At 43.9% G+C, this 14,175-nt stretch overlaps 1 protein-coding gene across 1 annotated transcript; it reads right to left on the minus strand.

Annotated features, from left to right (window-relative positions):
- Positions 1-10,744: 10,744 nt before the first annotated feature.
- On the minus strand, positions 10,745-14,024 carry LOC147961923 (uncharacterized). The gene is made up of 2 exons (XM_087536991.1): positions 12,643-14,024; positions 10,745-11,520 (listed from the first exon to the last, which is right to left on the minus strand). The coding sequence occupies exon 1, from the start codon at positions 13,919-13,921 to the stop codon at positions 12,647-12,649; it is 1,275 nt and encodes a 424-aa protein (XP_087393117.1). The 5' UTR covers positions 13,922-14,024; the 3' UTR covers positions 10,745-11,520; positions 12,643-12,646.
- Between the last annotated feature and the right edge of the window lie 151 nt (positions 14,025-14,175).

Consider the following 14,175-nt stretch of genomic DNA (forward strand, 5'->3'; position numbering starts at 1 on the left):
TACATCAAAATGCATAAACTCATAATATAACTGTCATCGTAACCTTAAGCGTGCGGACCCTACGGGTTCGAGAACAATGTAGACATGACCGAGACATGTCTCCGGTCAATAACCAATAGCGGGACCTGGATGCCCATATTGGCTCCTACATATTCTACGAAGATCTTTATCGGTCAGACCGCATAACAACATACGTTGTTCCCTTTGTCATCGGTATGTTACTTGCCCGAGATTCGATCGTCGGTATCCAATACCTAGTTCAATCTCGTTACCGGCAAGTATCTTTACTTGTTCTGTAATACATCATCTCACAACTAACATATTAGTTGTAATGCTTGCAAGGCTTATGTGATGTGTATCACCGAGAGGGCCCAGAGATACCTCTCCGACAATCGGAGTGACAAATCCTAATCTCGAAATACGCCAACCCAACATCTACCTTTGGAGACACCTGTAATGCTCCTTTATAATCACCCAGTTACGTTGTGACGTTTGGTAGCACCCAAAGTGTTCCTCCGGCAAACGGGAGTTGCATAATCTCATAGTCATAGGAACATGTATAAGTCATGAAGAAAGCAATAGCAACATACTAAACGATCGGGTGCTAAGCTAATGGAATGGGTCATGTCAATCAGATCATTCAACTAATGATGTGACCTCGTTAATCAAATAACAACACTTTGTTCATGGTTAGGAAACATAACCATCTTTGATTAACGAGCTAGTCAAGTAGAGGCATACTAGTGACACTAAGTTTGTCTATGTATTCACACATGTATTATGTTTCCGGTTAATACAATTCTAGCATGACTAATAAACATTTATCATGATATAAGGAAATAAATAATAATTTTATTATTGCCTCTAGGGCATATTTCCTTCAGAAGCATCCCAGGAGACTTGGAGTAGACGTCAGGGAAGCTTCGAGGAAGCCACGAGGCAAGGAGGCGCGCCCCCACCATCGTGGGCCCCTCGTGGCTCCCCTGACTGACTTCTTTCACCTATATATGTCCATATACCCTAAAAACGTCGAGGAGCAGAATAGATCGGGAGTTCCGCCGCCGCAAGCCTCTCTAGCCACCGAAAATCAATCTAGACCTGTTCTGGCACCCTGCCGGAGGGGGGAATCCCTCTCCGGCGACCATCTTCATCATCTCGGCGCTCTCCATGACGAGGAGGGAGTAGTCCACCGTCGGGGCTGGGGGTATGTACCAGTAGCTATGTGTTTGATATATATATATATATATATATATATATATATATATATATATATATATATCGTGTTCTTGGGTTGGCACGATCTTGATGTATCGCGAGCTTTGCTATTATAGTTGGATCTTATGATGTTTCTCCCCCTCTACTCTCTTGTCATGGATTGAGTTTTTCCTTTGAAGTTATCTTATCGGATTGAGTCTTTAAGGATTTGAGAACACTTGATGTATGTCTTGCATGTGCTTATCTGTGGTGACAATGGGATATCACGTGATCCACTTGATGTATGTTTTGGTGATCAACTTGCGAGTTATGTGACCTCATGAACTTATGCATAGGGGTTGGCACACGTTTTTGTCTTGACTCTCCGGTAGAAACTTCGGGACACTCTTTGAAGTTCTTTGTGTTGGTTGCATAGATGAATCTGAGATTGTGTGATGCATATCGTATAATCATACCCACGGATACTTGAGGTGACATTGGAGTATCTAGGTGACATTAGGGTTTTGGTTGATATGTGTCTTAAGGCGTTATTCTAGTACGAAATCTTGTATAGATCGATCCGAAAGAATAACTTTGAGGTGGTTTCATACCCTACAATAATCTCTTCGTTTGTTCTCCGCTATTAGTGACTTTGGAGTGACTCTTTGTTGCATGTTGAGGGATAGTTATATGATCCAATTATGTTATTATTGTTGAGAGAACTTGCACTAGTGAAAGTATGAACCCTAGGCCTTGTTTCCTAGCATTGCAATACCGTTTACGCTCACTTTTATCATTAGTTACCTTGCTGTTTTTATATTTTCAGATTACAAAAACCTATATCTACCATCCATATTGCACTTGTATCACCATCTCTTCGCCGAACTAGTGCACCTATACAATTTACCATTGTATTGGGTGTGTTGGGGACACAAGAGACTCTTTGTTATTTGGTTGCAGTGTTGTTTGAGGGAGACCATCTTCATCCTACGCCTCCCACGGATTGATAAACCTTAGGTCATCCACTTGAGGGAAATTTGCTACTGTCCTACAAACCTCTGCACTTGGAGGCCCAACAACGTCTACAAGAAGAAGGTTGTGTAGTAGACATCAGTAAGCAAGTGTTGGCTAAAAATATGCTAAGCAGCATTGAAGGTTGTAATTATTTGCTAAACATAGGTTGTCGGATAAGGACACTTAAATACAATCACTGAGAAACATATGTGCAAACTTCCAATTGCAAAGCTACATGTTCTTGTTTGATAACAAAATTACAAGGTCCAGAAAACACTCTATTTAGAATTATTAAGTAAAGTAATAATTTACATGCGGTAAAAGTGGAATACACATGACCTTCAAATGTCAGATGGGAAATTAATTATGCAAAGGTGGCAATATATAGCATCTAAGGACAATGACAAGCAAAAGTAGACTTCCAACTTATAATGAATATCACTATATTCTGCAAGCATATTGTATAATCCGATGCCTTGCTATCCTTAGAGCTCAAGATATGGAAATTACAATTGTGATCGTATCATTTTCATGCTTGGTCCCATAGAATCTAAAGGCAACTAGTGTGCAATTTCTTGCCTGGTCAGAATCACCTATTGGTAATACTCCTTATACTCCTCATGGCTAAGATTGTCTTCTTTCATGAAGACATACCTAGCCACCACCCTGTGCTCTCTTCCTTGAGCTTCTCAAAGCTTTGGGGTGCACTATTGTTGCTCTGTAATTCTCAACCATAAGATATATCTCAAACAAGACAACATCCTTTTCGAGCAAAGACATCTTTCGCTGCTTCTCCTCATCCTTGACATTCCTCACAGTCGGCCTCCTTCCTCTCTTTGGCATACTTAAATTGGAGTGGATCTATAGTGTTTCATCACTATATGTATATATGACAAGAAGAATCTTACTTCACATATTCATCTTGCTCAAAATAGGAGTTGCTGTCAGAAAGTGGGGATAGAAATACCTTATATAGGTGGAAGTGCATCAAAATTGGAACCACCAATCCATCTCTCAATGTCATCCCTCCTGTATATACATTTTGTGCCACCGGAGACAACGTCCGCCAACCCCCACCAACATCTTCCTCATCCCATGCCAGGCTTGACGTTGTTTTCTCAGTGCAACTCGCCTCCGGTGACATTAGACACACCCAGGAGGTTGCATTTCCGACCACATCTCGCACCTCTCTCTATTCCCAAGTGTGAATATATGGGCATGCATTTTTTTATAGTAAGGATATTGATGACAACTTGTGGGATGAATGAAAAGATTTGGTACTTGTAAAAGTTAAATTCAGAAAAGCTTAGAGGCTACATGCTACCAAATACATGCTCTAAGAATTTCATATATTAAAAGCGGCACATGTTTAATTCGAATTTTTTCCCTCGAAAATAGAAAGTAACACCTGTTGTTGCTGAAGTGATCTATATATGCATGTAAATTTGTGTATTTGCTAATTGCAAAGATCAAGACATCATCTGTTACTGATTGTCGACAACAAAAACCAACATATACCCTCGGATTTATGAAACCAAACTCAAAGTAAACAATAAGTGAACCAATAAGTCTACTCTGCATAGAAGGCTTTGGCTAGTTCACAAGTTAATAATTTAAATTAGAAAATGTAACAACCACTTTCCAAATATCTAAAATTAAATGAGATCCTGATAATAGGATTAAGTTTTAAATACTAAAATGGACATACCTCATTCCCAACTATCCGAGCCCTAGATATGAATCATACAACTAGAAGTATATGCCCGAATATATTTATCTTGAATAAGATATGAGTTGTGGTTCGAAGGAGGGTACGCGAACTCCTTATATAGACGCATGTGGGATCAAAGCGGAACCATCTATCATGTCCTCTAAAGTATAATCATATTTTTTTGGTAATGTCATTCGTAGGCCATCCTTCATTCCATGGGCACAGTCGAGAACATGTGTCAGTGCAATTTTAGTGAGAAACGTTTGGTGAATGCAATACAATACTTCATGGTAATAATTAACTAATGGTTCTGTTTAACATAAAAATGGATTATTATGCAACAATATGAAAGGTCATGTGTTACTAAAGCCCATGCAAATACTACAAACATATAAAAAGCAATAACAGCCGGCGCACCCGAGCCGAACCCGGCGCGCTGGGGGCGCCCGCACAAGCGAAAAGGGCGTGTGGGACCGCTCTGTCGGCGAGAGGAGGGCCTTTTCCCGCTGTTTCTTCCAGCTTTCCCCCCGACTTCCCTCTCATTCTCTCCATTCCTCCCGCCAATCTCCTCCTGCTCTCCTCCCCGCCGGCCGCCATGCCGCCGAAGAAGTACGTGGTCCCCCGTGCCGCGACGGGTGCAACCTTCGTCGTCGCCCAGCCGAAGCAAAGGAAACTAAGGGCGCCGACGTCCAAGCCCCCGGGCATGTCCAATGCCGACTGGAGGGCTGAAGTTCAGCGCCGGGAGGCAGTCACCACCGACCGACGGAACAGGGCCAACGCCAAGAAGGCCAGGGACAGCGCGGCGATCGCGGCTGCGGTGGCGGCGGATCAGGCGGAGCGCTCGGCCGAACAAGCCGAGGTGGCTCGCGTGGGGATGATGAATCCACCCGGTGTCCACGGCCAGTACGCGCCTTGGAGCTAGCAAAGCGTCGGCTCTCCGGCCGGCTTCTCGGCCTCGCTACAACCCTAGGGCTGCTCGCCGTCGCCGGGCTACGCCGACGGGGACGCGCACGGTGGGTTCAACCCCAACATCACCTTCCCCCATGGTCACCCGGCCCAGCGGACGCCCTTGCCCGCCTTCGCCAGCGTGCAATACCCTCCGTACAACTACTCGTCGCCGACCTACGCATCCTCCCTGACACCCCCTCTCCGCCGTGGCGCGCTGCCCTTCTCCCAAGCCTCCACGTTGCACCTCGGCGACACCGACGCGACCAAAGCCGACATGGACGACATCATCACGGTAGGCTCGGCCGCCGCAGCCGCGTCCCCCGGATTCACTACGTAGGACGACACGGTAGACCTCAATGGCGACATGGCCGGCGAGCTCGACTACGGCGAGGAGGAGCCGGATGAGGAGGAGGACGACGAGGAGGAGGAGGAGGAGGAGGAGGAGGAGGAGCCGACGCCTGCGTCGGCGAGGAAGCGAATGAAGAAGAAGGGGGTGACCAGGACCGGCGAGCCGCGCATCAAGTGGACGTCTAAGGAGTAGGAGTGACTCGCTGAAGCATGGAAAGTCGTTTGCCTCGACCCGATCAGCGGCACAAACCAGAGCATCGACAAGTATTAGGAGCGCATAAGGCCGAGTTCGACGAGCGCAAGCTCGTCAAGCCCTACTTCAAAGGCACCCACACGCAGCGCGGGTCGAAGGCGATGGCGAACCATTGGGGGCTCATCCAGACGGCATGCAACAAATGGCATGGGATCGTCGAGGAGATCACGGCTCGCCCGGAGAGCGGCGCCAGCATTGAGGATCAGGTATGGCGCGCTGGTTTCCCACTTCTTTTCGCCGTGGACGCCCGCCAACTGTTTGTTCCTCGGCGCAGCTGGTGCGGATGTTCGCCATGTATCGCCAGGACAGCAGCGACGAAGACTTCAAGTACCTCCACGTCTTCAAGTGGATCGAGAAGTGCGAGAAGTGGGCGGATGTCCGGCGCACCCTCGCCAAGGCCAAGGAGACCTACAAGCCGAACGCGCCAATGCTGGGCGCGGGCGACGGGCGCCCCGAAGGCAACAAAGGGGCCAAGAAGGGGAAGCATGTCGAGCCGGCCACCGCGCGAGTGCAAGAGTCCATCGAACATTGCCTCGCTGACGCACAGGCCCGGGCCGCCCTGCGGGAGGAGAAGACCGAGGCGTGCTGGTCGGCGTTGATAACGAACAGCACCCTCAAGCTCGACCTACTCCGCACCAACGTCGCCATGAAGAAGAGGAACACCGACCTGGCTTTTTTGATGGGGGGGGCGGACATGCTCCAGAGCAACGACGAGCAGCTCAAGGCGTGGTACCTAGCGGAGCGCGGCCTCATCCTGAACCAGCTGCCATCGACGGCGGCGCCAACTCCCACGCCCACGCCGACGACGCCAAGTCCGAGCGAGGATGCCTCCACGAGGCCCAGCAGCACAGAAGCCGCGCCGACGCCGTCCAGCATAGAAGTAGCGCCGACACCGCCAAGCCCGTGCACGCCGACTCCGCCGACGCGAGAGGCCGACCCCGCCGTTTGATGCGTTGCCCACGCGTCCTCTCGTTTTTTTGTACGCCGAACTTTTCATCCGATCGCCGAACTTGGCCGCTGATCGCTAGACAAGGCGTTTTTTGTGAGCGGGAAGGACCTAGTTTGAATTTGCCGCGACCTGGGAGCTAGATCGCCCCCAGGGGCCAATCTAGCGTCGGTTCGCCCCCGGGCGGCACTTTTTCGGCGCCCCGGGGGACCGAACGGCTGAAGATGCTTTAACTCCTCTTTTTTCTGCTTGCTACCTCATGTAATCACATACCTCTTGATTTTCCGGGTGGGACTAGCCTAAACCTGCCTAATCCCTCAGATCTGCTAGCTTCCTCATGTAATCATCTATATCTATCTATACCAATATAAAAAGACTCAAAGTGGTAGATTCAATTAATCTCGGCCATCAAATCATGTCAATCCAACGACCTAAACTGCTTCAATGTCGAGCGCTCAACACGTTTAGTGTGCAGTTAATTTCATACCAAATATAGTGCTAATCACATAATAACACGCAAACAATACCCTACTATATACCCGCATGCATTAAATACTTTCAAATTAACGTGCATTGTACGTACACATTGAGTCTATATCTATTCTATCTATATCTATACCTCTATACTTATTAATAAAGCAAGGTGTGTTTCTCCAATTTTTTCATCCGTTCACCGACGAAAAGTTTTTTCTTTCTATCCGAGGTGGTACTAAACTTTTGTGCATCTATCCGCTAGAAAAAAAGATTAGTACAGAATTCCATCAATGGGCCACGCGCGCTGCGGCCCAACAATGCCAGCCAATTTATTAATGCCCACAGAGTCAGGAAAGCCTTATTTGTCGCATGGAGCGAAGAATAGTTGAAGTTTCGCACAGGGCGCCTATGACTGGGCCGGCCCGTTTCCCTTATTTTGTTGTTCTATTTCTATTTTCTTTTTCTGTTCCTTTTTATTTCTCTTTTATATTTTTTCCTTTTTTTCCTTATTTTTAATTATTCTTTATCAAGTAAAAATTTACAAAAATATTCAGAATTTCAGTTTTTATTCAAATATTCAAATAATGGTCAGAATTCCAAAATTTGCTTCTGTATTGAAAATGTTTGAAATTTTAAAATATCAAAATTTCCCGTTTCAAAATTTTCTCAATATTCAAAAAATTCTCTCCTTTTTAAAAATTATTTTGTCTTTTCCAAAAAAATTCAAGATTCTTTTATTAAAATTACATTTTATAAAATTTTCCATATTTTAAACAATTCTTGTTTGAGTGAAATGTTCAAAACTCAAAAAGAGATTGCGTCTAAAACATTTCGTATTTTTTGAATGTTCCCTTAGAAAAATAAAAAAAATCAAAAATATTTTTGTTTTTTTAATTTAAATGTTTTCGAAATATTGTTTGTGAATTTAAGAAACTATTCATGTTTCTAATTTTGTTCGCGATTTTCTCAAGATATTGGAATTTGCAAAAACAATGTTCGCATTATTCTAAAATTGTCCGGGATTTAAAAATTGTTAATGTTTCCAAGAATATTCACCAATTCGTTTTTTTAATGTTCAAAAAATCAAAAATATTTCTGATGTGAAACTATATTCTTTTTTAAAATATTTGCGCTGGCCATTAGTTAGCGGTGCACATTCGTTCTTTGCTGGTTGACTATAAATGAAAGAAATTGTGGACACGTGTCAATAAATTATGTTATTTGGCTTTAGTTTGAGCAAAATTATGGGTACTTGATCTCTAAAATAATCGAAGAGAATAAACCCTAAAAAAAGGAACATTCATGCCTGATTATGCTCATGAAACGGGATTTATGCGCTGCAATTAATAATTCACCCGGTTACGCCGTCGTAGCATAGAGTGGTCGAAGCAACCATGTCCCGAAGATCACCGCGCAACCAACAAATGAGTAGGCAGGCACAAGCCCGAGATGAAGGCGAACCCGGAGGAAAAACGGCATGAGTTGGGTGCTCGCCACCACACCGACCAACCCCTATTACTATCAAGATTTTTGCGTGTCAAACATGTCCAGCGAGAAGATCATATCTTCTTGCTCTGTCACCTACCATTGTGGAGACCCTTTTTTGGATGACACATCAATTATTTTCCCCGTTGCTTCTTGCAAAAAAATATCCCTCCCGTTGCAACGCATGGGCATATGTGCTAGTAATAATAACACCCCGTTATTTTTAGGGTGAGCCCATCTAAGCCTCCTAATCCCACCGATCTCTAATCCTTCCGATGTCTGAAACCGAGCGATGTGGGGCTCGTGCGCGGAATAGCCTCCTCCAGTTCAAAAAGGAGGAAAATAAATTAAACAAAAAAAGAAGCAAAACAGAAAAATAGAAAAGAAAAAAGGCTTAGGCCTTGGCCCAACTAGGAGACGACATCGCTTCATTGGGCGCCTGTTGGGCCGGTCCAAGCTCTCGCGGATATGAAAAAATTTCATCGATTTAAAAAATGTCCCTGTTTTGAAAATTTGTTCACAAATTCAATAATTGTTCCCATTTTCCAAATTTGTTTAAAAATAAAAAATGTTTGGGGAGTTCAAAATAATGTTCCTGTTTTAAAATTTTGATTGAAATTAAAAAAATGTTCATGTTTTCAAAAAACCAAATACAAACAATGTGTGCGCAAATTAAAAAAAAACTAGTTCCAATTTTTTGTTCGTACTTTCCCAATTTTTTATGAATTCCAAGCTCGTCTGACTACCGGCGAGCAGTCAGTAGCCGCCAACTCCACCACAGCGAGCACCAAGGTTCCCAATACCGGTTTTTTCCTTTTACAGTTTTTTTGGTTTTTATTTTGCATTTCTTTGTTTTTTTGTTTCTTTTTTTATTTTTCCCCTTTCCCATTTCTTGGTTTCTTTTTTCGTTTTCATGTTTTTCTGTTTTCAAAAAATATTCATCTTTTCAGAAAAATGTTCTCGCTTCAGAAAAAACAAAATGTCAAAAACAATTCGCCTTTTTTACAAAGTTATTGATAAATTCAGCAAACTTTTGTCTTTTTCAAAAGTTGTTCCCGTTCAAGTATTTCTCAAAAAACACAAAACATGTTTGGTCTCATCAAAATTTGTTCAGCATTTCCAAAAAATGCCTCCACTATCAAAAAATTCACGAATTATAAAATGTTCGCGTTTTTGAGAAAATGTTCGGTAATTTTAAATAAAGGTCATTTAAAAAAATCGCATGTTCCAAAGAATGTTCATGTTTTCACGTAATTTTATGTTTTTTAAAATAATATCTTGATTTTCAATAAATTGCTCGAAATTTGGGAATATGTTAGGAATTCAATTTTTTTGTTCACATTCTCAAAAAAAATTCCCATTTTTACAATAAAATTTAAGGTTTTAAAAAGTTTTCATGTTTTTAGAAAATGTTCGGAATTTTAAAAAACTGTTCACATTGTAAAAACTGTTCATGGATTTGAAAAATTGTTCACTCTTTCAGAAAATGTTCAGAATTCCCTTTTTTACTTTTTGGAATATATTTTTTTATTTGATAATTTTTTTGTATTTCTAAAAAATATTCTTTATTTACAAAAAAATCATAAATTTGAAGAAATGTTTCAAAGAAAAATCAAAAATGTTTTCAAACCTCAATGTCGTAGTGTTCTTAAGACCTTCGCGCTTACTAGCATCAACATAAGGCATCTATCCTACTGGTTAGCTGCGGTTGGCCTCGATGGCGAGGTCGCAAGTATACGTTCCAGCGGCGATCCCACCATACATACTAAAGTGGGTACGATTCTCAAAAGTCCATATTACTCTTTACACGTTTAGTGAAGGGGTTGTACCAAAGCGGGGCTCCCGGTAAGATTCGTAACAATGTCAAATGCATTTTGGACCCTAGATTGTGAGATTCCTATCGCTTCCAGTGATGAACAATGAATCTATCCGATTCCTGTTGTTTGGAACAGTGTTGAATAATGAACGCCAAATTATTTGATTGATAGGAATTAGAGGGTGGCTCAAAGGACTTGACTGCTTTCATTCATCTTGGATAGAGTGTTAAGGCCTGGTGGTTGCAATCAGCCTCTACTGTATCCATCAACAACGAGAGAGAGAAATGCGACCTTTAAATATACAGCAGCTAGCCTTACGCAGGGCGCAGCGTGATCTAAGGTACAAGTAGCATGGTAACAAGAACAACATAGACATGACCACGACCGAGTGAAATTCTATAGACTGGCACGCGCCAAGCTGCCAACTTGTCCCAAAGGTGATAACATCTGCGAGAACTGCATGCTATCGAAACCATGGTCGCTTTGAACTCGCAGAGCTGATCTTATGACTACTACATTCAATCTGGACAAACAAAACCCAAAACAAAACGAAAACTCAGACATCGCAGAAGATTTTGTGGCCAACTAGTGCATACTAATTCAAGAGTTCTACCAGCCTAAAGGAACAAAGCTTTAGGTTCTTAGGTAGTACAAAGCAGTATATATCACAGAAGAACGCAGGATAGCATAGTACTCACTTCACTGCAATTTTCTTAGGTAGTAATCTTAGCTGAATTTGAAACATGTGAGTGTAGTCAGACACTCACCTCACTGCAATCATATACTCACTTCAGACAGAGGCATACTAAAGGAATCAGTCCTGTAAAACTCGTGCAGGAACTGGTACCATTGTTTTGCAGGAGTTCATTTACTGCCTAGGCACACTCGACAGTATAACAAACTTCTAACTAAAGATATGATGAACCTCATCAACTTGCCCTGTGTAATCAGCATGGCAGATCTGGAATTTCCAAAGGTTGGCAGGCTGACATGGCTCCAAATGTTACCGTCCTTCACAGTAAGAAGGAAAGAGGGGTACGAGTCACATCAGCTGAAACGCCTAAACAAACTTGAAGACAAGCTGGAGATCTACAGCCTTGACTCTTCAGAATCTTCAGAGCAAGGAAGAGGCTCCTGAAGTTAATCTTGCTGTCAAGGAATAACTCACAAGTCCAGAACAACAAACATGATCACAGCCAGGTAAAATCCTGTAGATCGTCAGACGTCGTCTTGTCAGTAAGGTGACCACATTCGCGACAACTCCACGCAATCGAACCCGCCGCAGTGGCTTTGAACTCAGAAAGCTGATCTGCTAACGACTCCCCTGATTCTGGAAAAACGAGACAAAAAACTCAGACAATACACAAGATTTTCCGCCCAATTTCAACATCTTTACAAGCATGAAGGAACATAATTTAGGTACTTAGGTAGGTAGTATCCCAGCAAGGGGCAGACTAGCAAAATATTGATCTTAAAACATGTGACCCTAAACACTCACTTCAGTGTGCTTAGCATCAATACAATTTGGGATTGACTGCCTGACAAAGGCACACATGAACATAACGGAATTCAGTCATGAAAAACTCAAATAGAACTGGTTTTGCAGGAGTACATTTTCTGCCTAGGCACACTATCAGTATGACAAATTTCTAACTAAAGAAAGTAAACAAACTGGGGGTGCTGGTAGCAAGAAACAATACAATAACCTGAAAACTCATAAGTTTCAGTCAATCATATCAACCAATATGATTTGCTTTCAGATTAGGAGCACATCCATTATATGAGGATCTATAAGAGTGCTCGAGATATGGACTGCAATAAAGAACAATTTCAGTTGCTCGCGCTGATAAGCACTCCCTTGATCTTGCGAGATTGATTTAAGATAAAACAACATCACAGGATAAAATTTCAGTTGCCTGGGAGCACAAGCTCTTCTTATTTAGAGCAGTGACAAAAGATCTTATTTGTGACGATGACTAAAAGTGAACCTATCTGCCTCCTTATATCTATCATCTATCAAAAGAAAAGTGTACAAATTGAGATGTTTTTGACTTGAATGAATTTTCTCGAGGTGAAGCAATCCAAGGTAAACTGGATATAAATTAAAGTTGTATTCCTTCTATGTTTATCTTGACCAAAACTACTCCTCCAAATTAATTATAATGACATAGTGTTTTTACTAATTCCATCAGGACTCATGAATATGTTGCTCATAATATATAAAATCATTTCTCTTACTAGCCCCATTCTCTTCAAATTGCATTTGAAACAAACAAGACAATAAACGCAATTATGTTCCCGAGCTTGCTTAGAGTTTTTCTGTGAGCACAAGAAATTAAACACTAAAATCAAACAAGAATTACCAATTGCCGTAATGAATATGAAGCAACAGCAAAAGTCATGCGATAATTATGAATGGAAGGAGATACGTTGGAAGCAATAGAAACTTTACCACTTCATACTGTCCTTGAAGACAACAATGATGGTGGGAAGTTTATATATATGTATGTGTCATACGCAAGATAGTCTTGTTTCTTATAAACCCTCTGAAGCTGCAACGTCTTGACATCCATTAAGAAATATTCAAAGAGTGGCTTCTCTAGAGACAGGAGTCGATTCTCTAGAGATGAGGCTTCTATCTTTGTCAAGAGCAAGTACCTATCTGTTGCAGCTCTGATACTATATGCGTACCCAGAATCTTGTGAGACTATCTTCTCCACCTGCCACTGGCTGGGACTCTTGCCTTTGTTTTGCGCAATGGTATAGCTGAGGCTAGATGCAATTTCACCATGGAAACCAAACATCCCAAGCCTGCCTTCCCCTGCCTCCACAATGGCTATTCCATTCTTGCTCCACTCTCCAGGTGGGAGCTCAGCAATGGAGAACTCCATCGTCCTGATGTCAAGCGCGAGTAACTTTTTGCTGTTGATCGTCAGCCAGTCCCAGTAAAAGCAGCCATAAGCATAATGGCGCCTGAGAAAAAAAGGGTTGACCTGTGACATGGCGGCCCGGTCGCCTGTGCTACTGACCAAATCACTCCAACCATTTGATGCAGCGGCTTGCCATTGTCCGGTGCTCGAAGAGAAGACGAAGGCAGACAGACTAGTTTTGCAGTGTGCCATCAAGACCACTCTGAATGTTGTCTCCCGCGCCGCCGCCTCCTCCACTCTGAATGTTGTCTCTGGCGCCGCCGTCTCCTCCTCGCCGAGGGGAACGAGGAAGGGCTTGCACCGGACCCGTATCATGCGGACAGGTTGCTCAAGCGAAGCGGTTAGGTCGTCAGGAACCGGGGGGAGCAGCACGTACCGCCGGCACAGGGGGTCGCACACCACGAGCTCCCTGAAGACCGCGGGAAACTCCCCTTCTCCGAGGTCCCGGTCGAGGAGGACGCGACCGGCGCGCATGTCCTGCACGATCCAGTGGCAGGGGGAGGGGAGGAAGGAGAAGGAGAAGTCGGCGGCGAGGTCGAGCGCGCGGGCGGCGGGCGCAGACGGGTGAGGCGGCAGGACTGGATGGAAGCCGTTGCAGTCGAGGAATCCGAGGAGGGGAGGGCCGTGGAGGCGACGGAAGCGTCGGAGGAAGGAGCCGTCGACGCAGATTTGGCGGAGGGAGACGCAGACGGCGGAGGCGCGGGTGAGATCTTCGGAGGTGGTTAGCCGGAGGAACATCTCGTACAGGAGGTGGTCCGGGATGTCCGTCAAAGGCAACGCCAATTCCTTGCTGGCCTCCATGGGCGTGGTGTGGGGCAAGTCGCTGGGTGGAGCGTGGGTTGAACTCCAACCGGCCGGCAAGGGAGGGCGAAGGATCTCGGACGCTGGGAGGAGCGTGAGTCTGCTGGGCTGGTGGCTACCGAGATGGCTAATAAGAGAAACAAAAACTCTTTCTCAACATATCATTTGCGTGTACTCTTCGACGGCTTCACATGTCTGATGGATTTCTCTTTTCATACAAAAATGTACATATGCAAAAGAATAGTCAGGACCTT

This window comes from Triticum urartu, chromosome 7A, assembly GCF_056163025.1.
Source record: "Triticum urartu cultivar PI428250 chromosome 7A, HENAU_Tu73, whole genome shotgun sequence".
Taxonomy (NCBI): domain Eukaryota; kingdom Viridiplantae; phylum Streptophyta; class Magnoliopsida; order Poales; family Poaceae; genus Triticum; species Triticum urartu.